The following is a 15157-nucleotide window of genomic DNA, read 5'->3' as shown; positions in this document are numbered from 1 at the left end:
TTTGTCTTGAATTCCTAAAGCAACACTTATTTTGGGACAAATATTTTTTTGCTAATTAAGCGGCAGTTATTTTGAGACGGACCGAGTACCTTATAAATTATGTTTGTGTTTGAAAGTTTTTTTTTTTTGGTCAAATGACAATAATTGGAATATTTACAATTTTACAATCATTGTCAATACATATTAGGGGTGGGCGTTCGGTTGTTCGATTCGGTTTTTTCAAAGTTTGGTTCTGTATTTCGGTTTCGATTTTTTTAAAGTGAAAACCGAACACCGCACCGAATTAGTTCGGTTCGGTTCGGTACTGTGTTTTGAAGTTCGGTTCGGTTCGGTTTCGGTTTTCTAATTCGGTTTTTTGGCATGGGTTAAGCAATAGTCACCCGTTACTAATTGATTCATGATCAACGGCCGGCCAATAAGACGGTAGCCGGTGGGCCCGGCGGCGGCACCGGCCAGTTAAATAAAAATAAAGCGCTTGGAAACGAAGAATTTCTTTGCCAATTTTCGGATATTCCTTGTTTAATTTATTAAAGTGCTATTGATATCTGCAGATGATCATGATATGCATGATTGGTACTAAATTTAGTTTATTCTTGATTCTCATGACAGCAGTCAAATTACTTGTTTAGGTTATTTTGTTGGATTTCCTCTTACTTCGTATCATTTTGTTTTAGGAAAAGATTTGACATTCTTTTATATATATTATAAACCTAAAATCCATCCATAGGAATTTTAGCGAGTGCTCTTATTTGTTTAGTTAACGACTACTTAATGAGGGAAAGATGCATAAGATGAGAGGAGCTTATGAAAATACTTTACATATTTCGGTTAAACCGAAAAACCGAAAATCCGAAACCGAACACCGAATTTGCTATTTAAAAAAACCGGAACCGAACCGAAACATCGAAAACCGAAAAACCGAATTCATTCGGTTCGGTTCGGTTTTTCGGTTTTCGGTATTTATGCCCACCCCTAAATTACTAGTACCTCGTCTTGACCCTCCAGATCAATAAGAGGACCACACGGCGTTTGTTTCATTCCTTTGATCATTTTTCTATATTCTTAGTTACATGTTTATGAACAATATGAGTTTTTTGTCCCAGAAAATGTTGCCAAGCCGTTTTCATCTGTGTCAAAACTCGCAGCTCATAGAAATTGTCAAACAATCTAATTGCTTAAAAAATTACAAATGATCAGAAAGTCAAATTTTCGGTTCATATAATATACAAGTGACATGAAATTTTAAAACTCACGGTGTTAAATATTTGTCTACCCATATTTTTTATAACAAAATAAAATTAAAACATGTGAACAAAAAAAGAAAAGCAATTATTCAGCGCAGAAAAGTTGACCTTGTGGTCATTTGTAATTTATGAGCAATTCATTACATATAATACAATTACTTTAATGCGACAAAAGATATTTCTGTGTCTTTAATATTGCACTAGATTAAATTTAATTACTTTAATGTGGTATTTACTCTTATAGTAGGTAAAGTACAATGACCATACATGAAATTAATTAATTCACACATATTTGTGCGACTATATATATATCGGAGTAGGGCTGCAATTTCTAGGAAACTTCCCACTGTGTGGAGAGAATATCGAGAATGTAATTTAGTAAATAATTTTTTTTTTAATAGATTAAGCTTTTAGATGCAATTGTCACATACTTCATCACATGCACATTTAACACATAGAGCCTGTTTGGATGGGCTTATGCCTAAAAAAAGTTTTGCGAACATAAGCTAAAAAAAAAATAAGTTGGGATATCTAATTTATTTTTTTTGGCTTATAAGTTGTTTTCGAACTTAAATTTCGTTTTTAGATAATTTAAATCAAATGAAACGCCTAATTATTTTTTTTTGAGCTTATTTTAAGCACAAAATGACTTCAAAGTACGCCAACCAAACAAAAAAAACGAAAACGGCTTTATAAGCAACTTATAAGCCAATCCAAACGGGCTCATAAAAATGAATCAAACCTGTACATGAGGAGGTTCAAACAAAGAAGTTATCGAAAAGAAATACTCCCTCCATTTCAATTTATATGAACCCATATGACTGGGCACGATATTTAAGAAATAGGAAAGACTTTTGAAACTTGTGGTTCAAAATAAGCCTTGAAAATTTGTGTGGCTGTAAATCATTCATAAAGTGAATTTGTTTTCAAATTAGGAAAAATGTCATTCATTTTGGCACGAACTAAAAAGGAAATAGGGTCAAACAAATTGAAACAGAGGGAGTACATGTAAGCCGAGACATATTTGCTGATTATTTAGAGCTTCATACTTCATAGAATAGTGTTTCCTGAACTTTATGGACTTGATCTTGACATACATATGTTAGCCGTTGGAAGTATGATTTCAGACTCAACTCCTTGCTTTAATTACCTCAATGGACCTACATGTTGGGTTCACACTTTATGATATTTCTTCTAGAGCCTGTTTGGATGGGCTTAAAAAAAGCAGTTTATAAGTTGAAAACAGCTTATACGCTAAAAAAAAATAAGTTGGGGTAGCTCAACTTATTTTTTTTTTGACTTATAAACCGTTTCAAATTTTTATAATCTACTTTAGATAATTTGCCCAAATTTCAATTATTTTTTGAGCTTATTTTAAGATAAAATAACTTTAAACTGTGGTGTATACACTCAAAAATGCTGAAAACAGCTTATAAGCTGTTTTCAGCAACTTATAAGGCAATCCAAACGGGCTCTAATGTATAACAACAGCGAGTAGAAATTTGACCTCGAAACTTGTCTCACGAATAAACTTTTAAATGTCTTATGACCGTCTCCAATCAAGTACAAGAAGTACTATTCTTTTCCTTTTCTTAGTTTTGTTTTTCAATATTTTAAATGTCTTATGACCGTCTCCAATCAAGTACAAGAAGTACTATTCTTTTCCTTTTCTTAGTTTTGTTTTTCAATATTGAACCATTCCTCTTTACTTGTGGTTCATATATTTTGACAATCTATGTTGATGTCATTTCACATCTTTCTTGCGCGTGCAGAGTGATGCATATCAAGTCTAATCTTTGACAAGGAAATGGAAAATTTTGGTAAAACGAAGCATTTTTTTTTATGAAAAATAGTTTTTTGGTGAGCGGAAAATATTTTCTATAAATAAATGTACTAAAGATAAATAAATAATATAAATAAAATAGGGAGTGTTATGATGAAACTTTTGAATACTAGAGATTAATTATAATATCTAAATTTTAGTTCAAGTAAGTATATGAAGTTCAATGTTAAGATAGTTATAAGGAAAATGACTTCTACCCGTAATTAAGAGAGAGAAATCATCTTCCTTTAATGATGAAAATCTTTTTATATATGGAAATGGCTTCCTTCATGCAAAAATATCAAAAAATACTTTTTCGTGGAAAATATCTTTTCCTAGAATTAATTTTTTCCCTCATACCAAATACACGTTTTGTTATTAAAGATTTCCAACGGTATTTGTGTTTGTTGTTTCTTTCTTAGACCACGATTCACGAGTAACAAGGCCTAAGAAAATTGTTATGATCATGTGTACATGTTTGTCAGCTAACCTGACATGTTCAGATTAAAACACTTTGACAGAACAATTTCACTTGAGTATAGATGAGCACTTTGTTAAGATCAGTTCATATTTCATACAATTATTTGCAGGCTTACTATTTTTGGCCCTTCTCTAGATATTCTTTTTCAATCTATTAGTGAAACCCTACGTGCCTAATCTGAGTTCTTTTAACAAAAAGAAAAGAAGAAAAAACACTAAACAAAATAAACCTTTGGCCCTTTTTAGACTTTTTAAATACTAGTGCTACATTTTGATTTTCATTATCTTCTATAGTTGCCAAATAATTGGAGGGAAAACCTTACAGGATTCAAGATTAGATTAGTAACAAAAGAAAGAAAGTAGTTGTTCATAAACTTCAATATTCTAGTGAAAATTAGCTCAAAAACCACCTCAAAAAGGAAGGTTGAGGAATAAGTAACTCTACAATGGAAAGTGTCCATTAACATAAAATTATGCGGCCGAAAGTAACACATGACATATTTTATTATCAAATAAATTAAATATGCTTCTTTTTAATTCTCGAAAATAAAAGGTATATTTTTTTAATTGTTATAGAGATCGACTCGTATCATTGTCAATTCAAAGTATACATCAACCAAAAAATAAGAAAAGAAAAAAAAATCTTTGGGAAGTTGCTGAGGATTATTAAATGGAATCTTACAAATAATTCTGATGGAGAACATATTAAAACACTATCGTAATTAAATAACCTCTTAAGGTACAATAAAACACAATAATTGCTTTTAATTGAAGTTTTTTTTAGAATATTTTCAAATCCTTACCTTAGGGACTAATGTAGCCTGTGCGACAGCCTGCCAGATTAAATTATGTTATTTTTGTTTATTTCTTTATTTAAAAATCCAAAGTGTGCTTTGTAAGATATGGGACTGGCTGGACTTTTCCATGTGCATTAATCTTGCCGCGGATATACAATTACAATGTTATTTAATAATTATTGCTAACCTTTATTAAATAATCGGAAGAAATTACAAAATCATTTTTACCAAATTACAAGCAGACAAAAGATATGACAAAAAATGAAGGAAATATGATAGGACATCAAACCATTCAATAACAATCATCCTCAACGATCAAGTTTTTTTAAAAATAAAGTTTTCTTGTTATATTATGTATATGTTTTCAATAACAACATTTCAATAAGAAAGTACTTTGATACACGACGCGGTTACAGAAAAGTTTTCACATACTTTGACACACGACGCGGTTACAGAAAAGTTTCACACTATTGGAATTGGAACATAGTGGATGTTGGATCTTGTCACTGGGGATATGTACAAAAATAATACAGACATCTTGGTCTCAATATGCATGGTGGGAAATAATATGTGTAGTCAGATGGGAAATGAACCAAAACATAATGTTCCCACCAATCAATTTCTGGTCAAGTATCCCCATCTTGAGGGCCAGTACTGCTACTAGGTATCAGATTACTTGTTACACTTGGTAAATCACAAACCTAAAGAAGCTTGTTTCCTTCTTGTTTTCATACAGTTATTTTATATTTCATACAGGTGGAATTTCACTTTAGTTAGAGGAAGCTTGTCCTTGTGATTTTTGAGTTTTTTCTTAGATCATTTGGTATTCGAAATTTACTGATTCGATTAATTAAGAGATTCGCATCATGTAAGATCAATTTAAAGGATGCTCCTTATCAAAATTTTGAGTGTCTAAATCCGAGATCTTTGATTAAGGGTGGAGAGATGTCATCCATCTCATGGTGATTATTGATAATTGAGTTAAGGCTATAGACATTAAACCTGTAGACCAACAATACTAACAAGTGAGCGAGATTATAACAAAAATTGGAAGGAAAAAAAAAATATCCTTCTTGGTATTTGATTGAAATATTGATCTCTCTTTCCTTTTCTTTTGCAAAACAAGTTTCTTAAATTGAAACAAATCCCACCTAAAACTTTAGCTTGTAACCTTTTGAAAGGACCACCACAAACAAGATCTGCTTAATTAACTTTGCCTTTATGATGTATCAAGATATTGGGGAAGGTGAGCTGATGGAACCAGCATGACACTAGTCATCATTATGTCGCATAGACCTTCACATCAATGTGTCTTAAACTATAATTAAAATATGCTAATAATGATTAGGTACTTGGCTTGCATATGCACAAGCTTACCTTTGTAATCATGCTTTAAAGGCACCCTCTTAGCTGTTATAGCCCTTTCTGGTGTCACTAATTATGCATGTTTCTTTTAGTTACAAAGGATGTACCTGTGAAACAACCACTAAAGTGAAATCGGCGCAAGAAAAGAGCAATAGATTGAATCAATCTATGAAAACGAAATGATCACTTTGTAATTAGTCATCCATAATATTAAATAAATTACTTTTGTCTTTCGTAAACTTACCAAGGGCTATAAGTATAGTGATTCTCCTATTCACCTTCTTCAACTGTTCCAGAGCACCTTTTGGGGCGTTCGAAAATTCAATAATTTTTATATGATTATTTCTCGTGCACTGCCCTTTCCAATGTTTTTGAGAAGAGAAATTAAAAGAGTTGAATAAGCTGGAGATACTACTAGCTATTCTCACTCAACCTACCAAAGTTCTGTTTTTGCTTAAACTAAAACAGTCTGTTGAAAGAAATCTTTGGCTTTTCTTCTCTCTGTAACTACTACTCCATTACAATAGATGGTGTAGTTTTTGTATATCCATGATATTTTTGGGATGAACTTTACAAAATGAAAGCTGACTGTCCAAATAATAAAAGATAGAAAAAGAAACATAACTACAGAAACACCCACTCTTTGTATACTCTTACAAAGATACATGTAGTGTACAACTAGACAACTTTGCCTTCTAAAACAATAACAAATCTCATGTGATGAAATGATGAAAAAGATGAGAGATAAGGCAAAAAGAAGTTACTTTCCCCTCTATGCCTTAACCCTTTAAAATGATAAAAGTAGAAAAAAAAAATTGTTTCTGCTCCTAATTGTCTACAATAAACAAGGACAAATTGGTTGGCACTGGAATCTTTGTTGGACCCTCTCCAGCTTTGCAAGCCAGTGCTTTTTCCCTTTCACAACATACAAAAGCCAGATTTGTACTAGTGAAAGATAGCAGGTACCTGATAAAATAATTTCGCACATAAGCTAACTCAGCCACCACAGTTCTTTTTTTTTTTTTTTCAAAGACAGAATGGCTTCGCCCTAACTGGACTACACAAACACATTCATCATTCCCCACCTTTTGCCCACAAAAAGTGGAGACGCACATAAGCTAACTCGGACACTACCATTTTTTTGGTTTAACTTTGACAAATGATCATTGAAGCTTCAGAACAAAAACTTAGGCAGACCTCAAAACCATTGGTGTCTACCATTAGGACCAAAATACACAGACCATTTCCAGGGCCTGATCTCTCTGTCAAGGGATTTACATTTTACCCTTCCATAATATTTCTGCAATGAAAACAGAGTTTTTTCGGCTATTCCATAGATATCTGTTGCATCGTTGAGTTCCCGTTTTAGCTAAATAGCTGCCAAAAAGAATATGAAAGAAGTTAAGACAATGTGATAGACTTTCAAAAACATATGACATTGTTGAGTTAAAGATAGAAAATTACCAATTATCTTCTTTGTCGCGATAATTCAGCTAGAACTTGACTATAATATGAGACCATTACATGAGCTCCTTTCACGAAGATCAACGTTTTTTAGATCACGAAGATGTTGTAAGATCTCATGAAGAAGATCCATCCCTTTATCGCCTTTCTTCAATGAACTAACGCAGTTCTTTAGGAACTCCCTATCTGCCTCAAGAGCTTGTAGCCTTTCATGTAGATGATCCAACTCCTCTTCCACATCTAGCTTCTTGTTATCCACATCGGAATGGAATCCATTTTCATGGCCATTTAGCATAACATCTCCATTTTCGTCGCTCATTGCATCATCAAAAAGTGGAAGAAGCCCCTTTCCCTCTGCATTGACAATTAGTTTCCCATTCATTTCACTCAAAAAACAGTTGGCACGATCATTTATCTCTCCATTTAAATGAGAAATTTCCTCTTTATGATCTCCATTCTCTCTATATGAATCTTCCATTGGCCTAACATCCTCATCATCTATAGTAATAAGTTTTTCTTCCAACATCTTTAGCTGCTCAAGAATCGACATCCTCTCTTCCTCGAAATCAACAAACGATTCTTCCAATTCTAGAACAGCATCGACACGAACTTTATCATCCTCACATTCTTGATGACCATAAAAGCTTTCATCTTCCTTTACTTCTTTATTCAAATCAATAGACAACTCCTCACTGTCCTCTGTGGCTGATGAAAATCCGCTTCGTGCACTACTATCCTTGCTTCTACTCTTCAACATCCTCGTCGTCTTTTCTTTTGCTTCATATTCCAATAACCTTTTCCTACATACTTCCAATTCTTTCTCAAGCTCTTGTTTTTCCTTCTCCCTTTTTACCATGAGCTCGTTCAGTAGTTGCAACGCTTCTTGATCATACTCCGATTGTTCTTCCATCATTCGTTGGTATTGCAAAGCTTCCATCTGCATTGCTGATTTTTCTTCTTGAAGCTTATTTATCATAGCTATTGTTTGATTAGCAGCCACAGCAGAAGCACTCCTCTCTTCTTCTAACTCCGTATACAAAGCGTGTAGAGCCTTTCTCTCAGCAGTTAATGCTGATTTCAAGTGTTCGATCGTTGAAACTGTATCTCCGCCTTCTAACTCACTAACCACACTCCCATCCAAAGACTCAGTTCCAAAATCTTTCTTCTCAAGGAGCAGTAATTTCTTATGTAACTGTTGGAAGCTATCGATAGAAGTTGGCGTTTCTGGAACTTTATCTTCTTCAATCTCATTCAGTTTTGAAGAGATAGATGATTGGTTGTCCATCACACGCTCATCAAACTCAACTGATACTAATTTCAGTTCTAATAGTTTTTCTTGATCTTCTTCAGGACCTAATATGGTAAAACAAGATTAATAAATATATAACTCCACAACAATAGTAAAAAGCGAGTTAACCATTTGTTACTTCGTGCTAAAGAAAATTATCAGGGAATAAAACAAAAATTCTTAGCGTACCATGTCGATCAACTTCATGGAAATGGGCAAAACTTGTGGAAGGTTCTTCATGTGTACATGTATCAAGAGCTACTTGACATGGAATCTCATCTGAGAGATCCATATCAGGAATCTCATTTCCAATTGACACTTCTGCATCAGTTTCATTAATTGGTGCCATTTGGGAAACCTCTTCTGAAACTACAAAGGTAAAATGCAAAAATAACTCAAGAAACATACTAAAATCCAAAAAATTCAGAGTAAAAAAAGGAGTGAATAGGTTTAAAAACCCTTAAACTATTACTGCTTTGCGAGTTTCATACGTAAACTATTAGGCGTTCACATAACCCCCGAACTACCATGAATTCATTGTGTCAGGTGGACTCATTTTTAAGACGTTTTTCATCTCTCACACGCCTCTCAACAAGTTAATCCAAACAATTTGCCACATATTCAACTTGGGATTTTTAATAAAGGGAGTTTTAGTCCAGGGGATAACAGGAACATTCAATAGTTTAGGTATGAAGCTCGAAAAATGGTTTTAGTTTAGGGAAATCTCTTCTAAAACTACAAAGGTAAAATGCAAATATATCACAAGAAACATACTAAAATCCAAAAATGCAGAGTTAAAAAATGAGATTATCTTCAGAAGAGTATAAAATATACCTGGTGAAACATCTAAACCTTCTTCTTCCCTTACACTTTCAGCCACAATTTGAACGTTATCTCTGGAAGGTCCTTGGTGCAATTGAATATTGTCAAATTGTTCATTAAGAACCAAACCATTTTCATCTTTTTTCATCTTCATGGAATCAAGAAATGAAACTATTGTCTCTTCTTCTACTTCTGCAACTTTGTTCTCTACAACCACTTCAACTTCTTCATTGACTTGTTCCATAGTGTCCAAACTGACTTCATCATCATTCTTTTGACGATTTTCGTCCGTCTCTTGGTTTTTTCTATGATCATCCTCAGTTGTTGAATCAATCAATTCAATAGGAATCAACTTATGACCACTACATTCAATAACAAAATCCAAGTGCTGAGGAGAAAATTCAAAAGATAAGTCATCTGTCAAACAAACTTGAACAGCTTGATCTTTCATTATCCTTTCTCTACAGTTCTCCTCTATGCAATCTGTTACTCCTTCAACAACCAAATCATCAGAAAGATTAGTCTTTTCTTCGTTTCCACAGCTTTCAATAACAAAATCTGATCTTTCTTTATCCAAATCATCACAAAGACTAGTCTTTTCTTCATTTCCAGAGCTTTCAATAGCAAAATCTGATCTTTCTTTATCCAAATCATCACAAAGATTAATCTTTTCTTCATTTCCAAAGCTTTCAATTGCAATATCTGATCTTTCTTTATCCAAATCATCAGAAAGATCATTCTTTTCTTCATTCCCACAGCTATTTATGGAAAAATCTGATCTTTCTTTATTCAAATCATCAGAAAGACTAATCTTTTCTTCATTTCGACAACTTTCTATAGCAAGATCTGATCTTTCTTTATCCAAATCATCACATTTGTTCTCATCATCTACTGACTCAACAACCAAATTTCCTTTTTGGGCATATCCCAAATCATCAAAACAAGGCTTAATCAAAATATAATTAGTAGTAGTTGAAAATTTTCTCTCCAAGTTCACACCACAACAAGAACACTTCAAACTCACTTCACAATTCTCCACATTAACTTCCTTACCATTCTTGATCAATTCAAACAAAGCTAAATCCTCCGAAACACCACGAAAATCGGGTTGTGAGGACAAGCAATCCTCACACATATCTTGAGATTCAACCAACTTCTGATGATTTGAACAAAATCCCAATTTGGCAATCTCAGTGTTATGAGCTTCACAGAGATGATTTTTGTTCAGAGTTTTAGTCTTTTGATGATCAAATAGATGATCAACTCTAGAACACAATGGACAAGGTGGTTTTAGGCCAAAATAATCAGCAAATTTGATGATCATGTAAGAGAAGAGAGAGTTGAGAAGAAGTAGAATTATTAGAGTCCATTCTAAGATTGCATAGATAAGAATAAGTGTGATCTTGTTGGTGTTTTTGTGTAACATGGTTGCAAACTTGTTAGCAGCCATTTATGATGATGATCAAAGGAAAATACACTAAAATGAAACTTGTTACAAACTTGTTTTTCTTGACATATACGTAGAGATAATTAAAGAATCAATGGAACATAATCTTGAAAGAGAAAGAGAAAGAGAAAGAGAAAAAGAGAGGAGTGAAGGTGGAAAAAAGAGGGAAAACAGTTTAAAGTAGATTAGATGAAGAGAAGATTTTTTTTTTTGGAATGAATAATGAGAAAGTGAGGCCAAATGAGACTATAATATGTGGAAAAGATCTTTTTTGGTTTTTTATCCAATGTCGATTAAATTCGATTTCGCACCTGAAAGTCCTACGTAGGAGATAAAATGTTTGTTAATAAAGGAATTCAAATCCAAAAGTCATAATTAAAAAAAGAAGGTATATTTATCACTCTATCACAATCTATGTAGATAGTAAAAAGAATTATAAAGACGCGACAAAATAAAAATAAAAACAAACTGAAACAAATAAATGAATAAATAAATGAAAAGAAAAGAATATTTGTGAAAGAATTTTGAGTTTGAACAAAGTTTAATCTAAGCTTTGCGCATTCAACAGCTAATATTTGCTGGATTGCTCTTCTCGTACCGATTCGTTTATTTAATTAGTTAATTATAACTATTATCCTTATCTTATTAGTTTTCGCCTTCATTTTTTTTAAAGAAGAAAGTACTTTTACTCTTGAGCATAAATTAAAGGACAGTTCAGTGCATGCAGAATTTAAGAAAATGATGCACCGTAAGGGATTGTGATATAAATAGCTTATCACGAACATCTTGACAACTTGAATCCGTGACTATTAAGTCACACGAAGATAATTTTATCATTATTCTAAGCTTCCAAAATTAAATTTCCATGTCCTCCGTAAATATTTCAATAATTAAAGACAAGTCAAATTGTTACAAGTTCGAATTCAAATAATCTGTTAGTAACTATAGTCTGGTTGGTCTGAACTCCTAATGCAAGTATTATTCCAGCATACTCCAACGAGGGCTTCATTTTCTTTCAAGAAAGAACATACGTGAAAAATAACAAACTCTCCGTAATTTTCTATTCACAATCCGGTAAAGATAAGTTACTCTATTTAAGAATAGGCATGAGGTTAGGATGGATACAAATTTAGATCCAACATATTTTGGCTTCAATTGCTCAACAAAAAAGTGGGTAAAAAATATGCCCACTATAAATGGGAAACGTACATACGTGTCAATTTCCTTGGGCAATTAGCACGAATGCCCCTGTCTCGGGTGGTCTTTAATTTTGTCCCTCAAATCGCTGGTCTTTAATTTTTATCTTCGGCACTTTAAGTAACAAAAAATGGCCAAAAATATCCCTAACATCAGGAAGGAAAAAAAATCGAATCTATGACCTAATTTCTCATGGCAAAGTTCTATAGAAACTATGCCTTGTCGGGCAAAGTTACATACAAACTATGTCTTGTCTGACATAGTTTTATAGATATTAGGTTATCCAACATAATTTCATTTCTACAGAACTTATGTCGGACAAAGTAAAGTTTTTTACAAACTTATGCTGAGCGAATTAGTTACTACACAATTTATGCTGGATAACTTAATTTCTACAGAACTATGCCTGACAAGGCGTAGTTTTTATGCAACTTGGCCCGACAAAGCATAGTTTCTATAAAAATTTGTGTTGCAATTTTTTTTTTTTTTACTCTGCTAGGAATCAAACACTGAACCTCTAATTTCGTAGTAAGCGAATAAGAGTACTTCGACCGACAAATTTTCATTAAATTAGAAGCAAGCAAAAATTAAAGACCAGTCCGTATGAATGGCAATCCGCGCAACAACCCAAAAAAAAAAAAATAGAAAAATCCTCTCTCATTTCTCTGTCTAATATAATTCTTTGGATTTCTAAAATAAATAAATTATATTTCAGAAAGCGTAGGCTTTGGATCCAAAAACATCTAAAGCCGCTCCACTCTGTTTTTTTTTTTTTTTTTTGGAAAGGGGCCCATCCAGCAAGAAAATAGAATTTGGACCACCAGCTAAAGTTAGGTTGAGGGCCCATTGATGCTGGATTTCATCATATAAATCTGTCTGTCACACTCGCACGCCCTTTTGCTTTTTAGTCCAACCTATTATCAAATATTATATATGATAATTGTAATTTCTAAGATGGATCTTTTCGATTATTAATTCAAGAATTAATACTACTCCTATTTTTTTGACAATTTGGTCATGAAATTTGAATATAAGATATTGTTGGTACATCTCAATCTCCCTATTCAATTAATGGAATTTAAGTAAAACTTAATAATCTATTTGATTGTGTTATCATTGTATTGTATAGTTAATCAATGCTGGATTCAAAATTTCAAAAAGATGGTACACTACTTACTATTTTAACATAGTTGTTTGGTTTGATTATTTATTAATTTATAGAATTTTTTAAGTTCTAAATTTGATATGTTCAAGTGGGATATATAATTTTCAAACATAATAGATTTCGCATCTATTTATTTCGGGATGAAGACATGTATAGGTATAACAGTAAGTTAGTATGTGCATTAAACATACTAGCAATGACTTTTGTGGAACTATTGATTCAAAACGAGAGGAATGCCAGAAAGTGTGGTCCTCTCACCTGTGTTCACTTTCGTTTTGGAAGTCAGATCGAAATTTCAATTGATGCTCAATAAAAGGGTCCAAACTTTCAAAAGGCGAGCCAAATTTAACGCAATTGGAGATCATAATTTTCACTCTTTTCAACATAGCATTGGGATTTTTTTTTTTTCCATCGGTACAAAATATTGTTTTGTATGTGGCCGTGTGGGAAATAATTCATCCTTTTAAGTACTCATGCCCCTTTATGGCATGTTTTGAGCAACCTGTAAGTTTTCCAGATCACTCTTCAACTTGAAGGCATAGTTACTTGTATACTGTTTCTTCTCTAGTTAGAGGCCATAAGTGGATCCAAAATTAAAGAATTACTGTATGTTTTTGCTTGTTTCATATTTAAATTATGTGTTATTTTCGTTAGCCCTTGAATTATAACTTTCAAGGTTAAAATTCCACTGATTTGACAAATGACAAAGCGTATGTTAACACTCATTTGAGATGCGAGGTCGTAAAATAAGCCATTCACGTGGTTCTTATAATGGCTGAAAACCCCCTAAACTATAATTATTTCGCACGTTTCATATTTAAACTATCGGATGTTTCTGTTGTTAAACTGAGAATAGGGAAAAATCCTCATTGATCAAGAAAATATCCAGATTTATCTTCTGGATATTAATGTGAAGGAAATGTCTTCCCTCTTACCTTAATTTTTTTGTCTACCAAAAAAATGAATGGAAAAACACAAAACCTTAATATCTAAGTATTTCTGATCAGGGTCTTATTTATAGGATACATACAATTATATTTCCATGCTTATTTTAGTTCATGGTACTATAAATATAGTCATAAAAAGATTATTAAACAAAATATAAAAACAATTGAAATGAAAGAAAAATATAACATAGAAAACTGGTAATGAGTCAATGAACATAACTTTCTGATAAAGAATTGTTAATACTTAAGCCACTAAGTTCAACCATATATCTGTTTTGGCCCACAAAACTTTTAGTGGTCTTCAATTTCAAGCCATTCGTCCTCTAATTATTCGTTGGAAAATTTCAAAATTAGCGAACTACTTTTTACGCTCCATCCATTGAATAAAAGACCCAAATGATAATATAGTACCTTTCTTTTATAATCATCAGGTGTCCTAATTTCTAACCCCATTAATTCGATTAATTACATTAGGATCCATAAGAGATAGTTATATATTTGGGAGTTTCTATAAAAGCTATTTAATCACGAGGCATACGATTAAGAATGAAATGATCTCATCCATCACAATAAACCCCTAGAGGTATTTTGCTTATTTCACGTAGCTATCAAGACATCTCCTTAAAAAGTTTTAAAAACTTAAAAATCAAAACTATCAAACTGTAGTCCTTGTTTTACGAGTTAATTTCATGTATACTTATCGAGTTTTCACTCTCATATCAAAATTTTAATTTGTTTTTTCTCCCTTAATTTCCAAGCTGCATCAAAAACTAAAGTTGCACTTCTTTAACAAATTCAAATCGAATATATCTCATAAGAGTTTGAAGAAGGAACCGTGTAGGATTCGATTATTTTATTTTGATTAATGAATGCAATTAATACATGACTAATTATAACAATAATTGGGACCCTATACTTATTGCAAATGATGGAGTACGCAATCGAGGTTCTTTGTTATAAAATTGAAACATTAAGCAAAGTTGGATTGTGTAATCTTGTGATGACCTGATAATATTTTGTGTGTGAAAATAAATGTGGAGAAAGTTTGACAACTTCAACTAGGGGACCCAAAGGTTAGTACTTCTTTTCCAAGGTGGAGGGCTAACATTCTTGAAATGT

General features: G+C 32.5%; 1 protein-coding gene across 3 annotated transcripts; it reads right to left on the bottom strand.

Annotated features, from left to right (window-relative positions):
* Nucleotides 1–6333: 6333 nt before the first annotated feature.
* LOC132059993 (myosin-binding protein 3-like) lies at nucleotides 6334–10958 on the bottom strand. Of its 3 annotated transcripts, none has more exons than XM_059452834.1 (4): nucleotides 9295–10958; nucleotides 8650–8829; nucleotides 7173–8525; nucleotides 6334–7085 (listed from the first exon to the last, which is right to left on the bottom strand). In XM_059452834.1, the coding sequence occupies exons 1-3, from the start codon at nucleotides 10730–10732 to the stop codon at nucleotides 7213–7215; spliced, it is 2931 nt and encodes a 976-aa protein (XP_059308817.1). In that variant the 5' UTR covers nucleotides 10733–10958; the 3' UTR covers nucleotides 6334–7085; nucleotides 7173–7212. The 3 variants fall into 3 exon arrangements, with proteins under 3 accessions (XP_059308817.1, XP_059308818.1, XP_059308819.1); XM_059452835.1 differs by having other exon boundaries at nucleotides 6334–7077; XM_059452836.1 differs by having other exon boundaries at nucleotides 8650–8823.
* Between the last annotated feature and the right edge of the window lie 4199 nt (nucleotides 10959–15157).

Source organism: Lycium ferocissimum, chromosome 6 (assembly GCF_029784015.1).
Source record: "Lycium ferocissimum isolate CSIRO_LF1 chromosome 6, AGI_CSIRO_Lferr_CH_V1, whole genome shotgun sequence".
NCBI lineage: Eukaryota > Viridiplantae > Streptophyta > Magnoliopsida > Solanales > Solanaceae > Lycium > Lycium ferocissimum.
The sequence above is the reverse complement of the archived record's forward strand: the minus strand, read 5'-3'. Positions and strand labels throughout refer to the sequence as shown.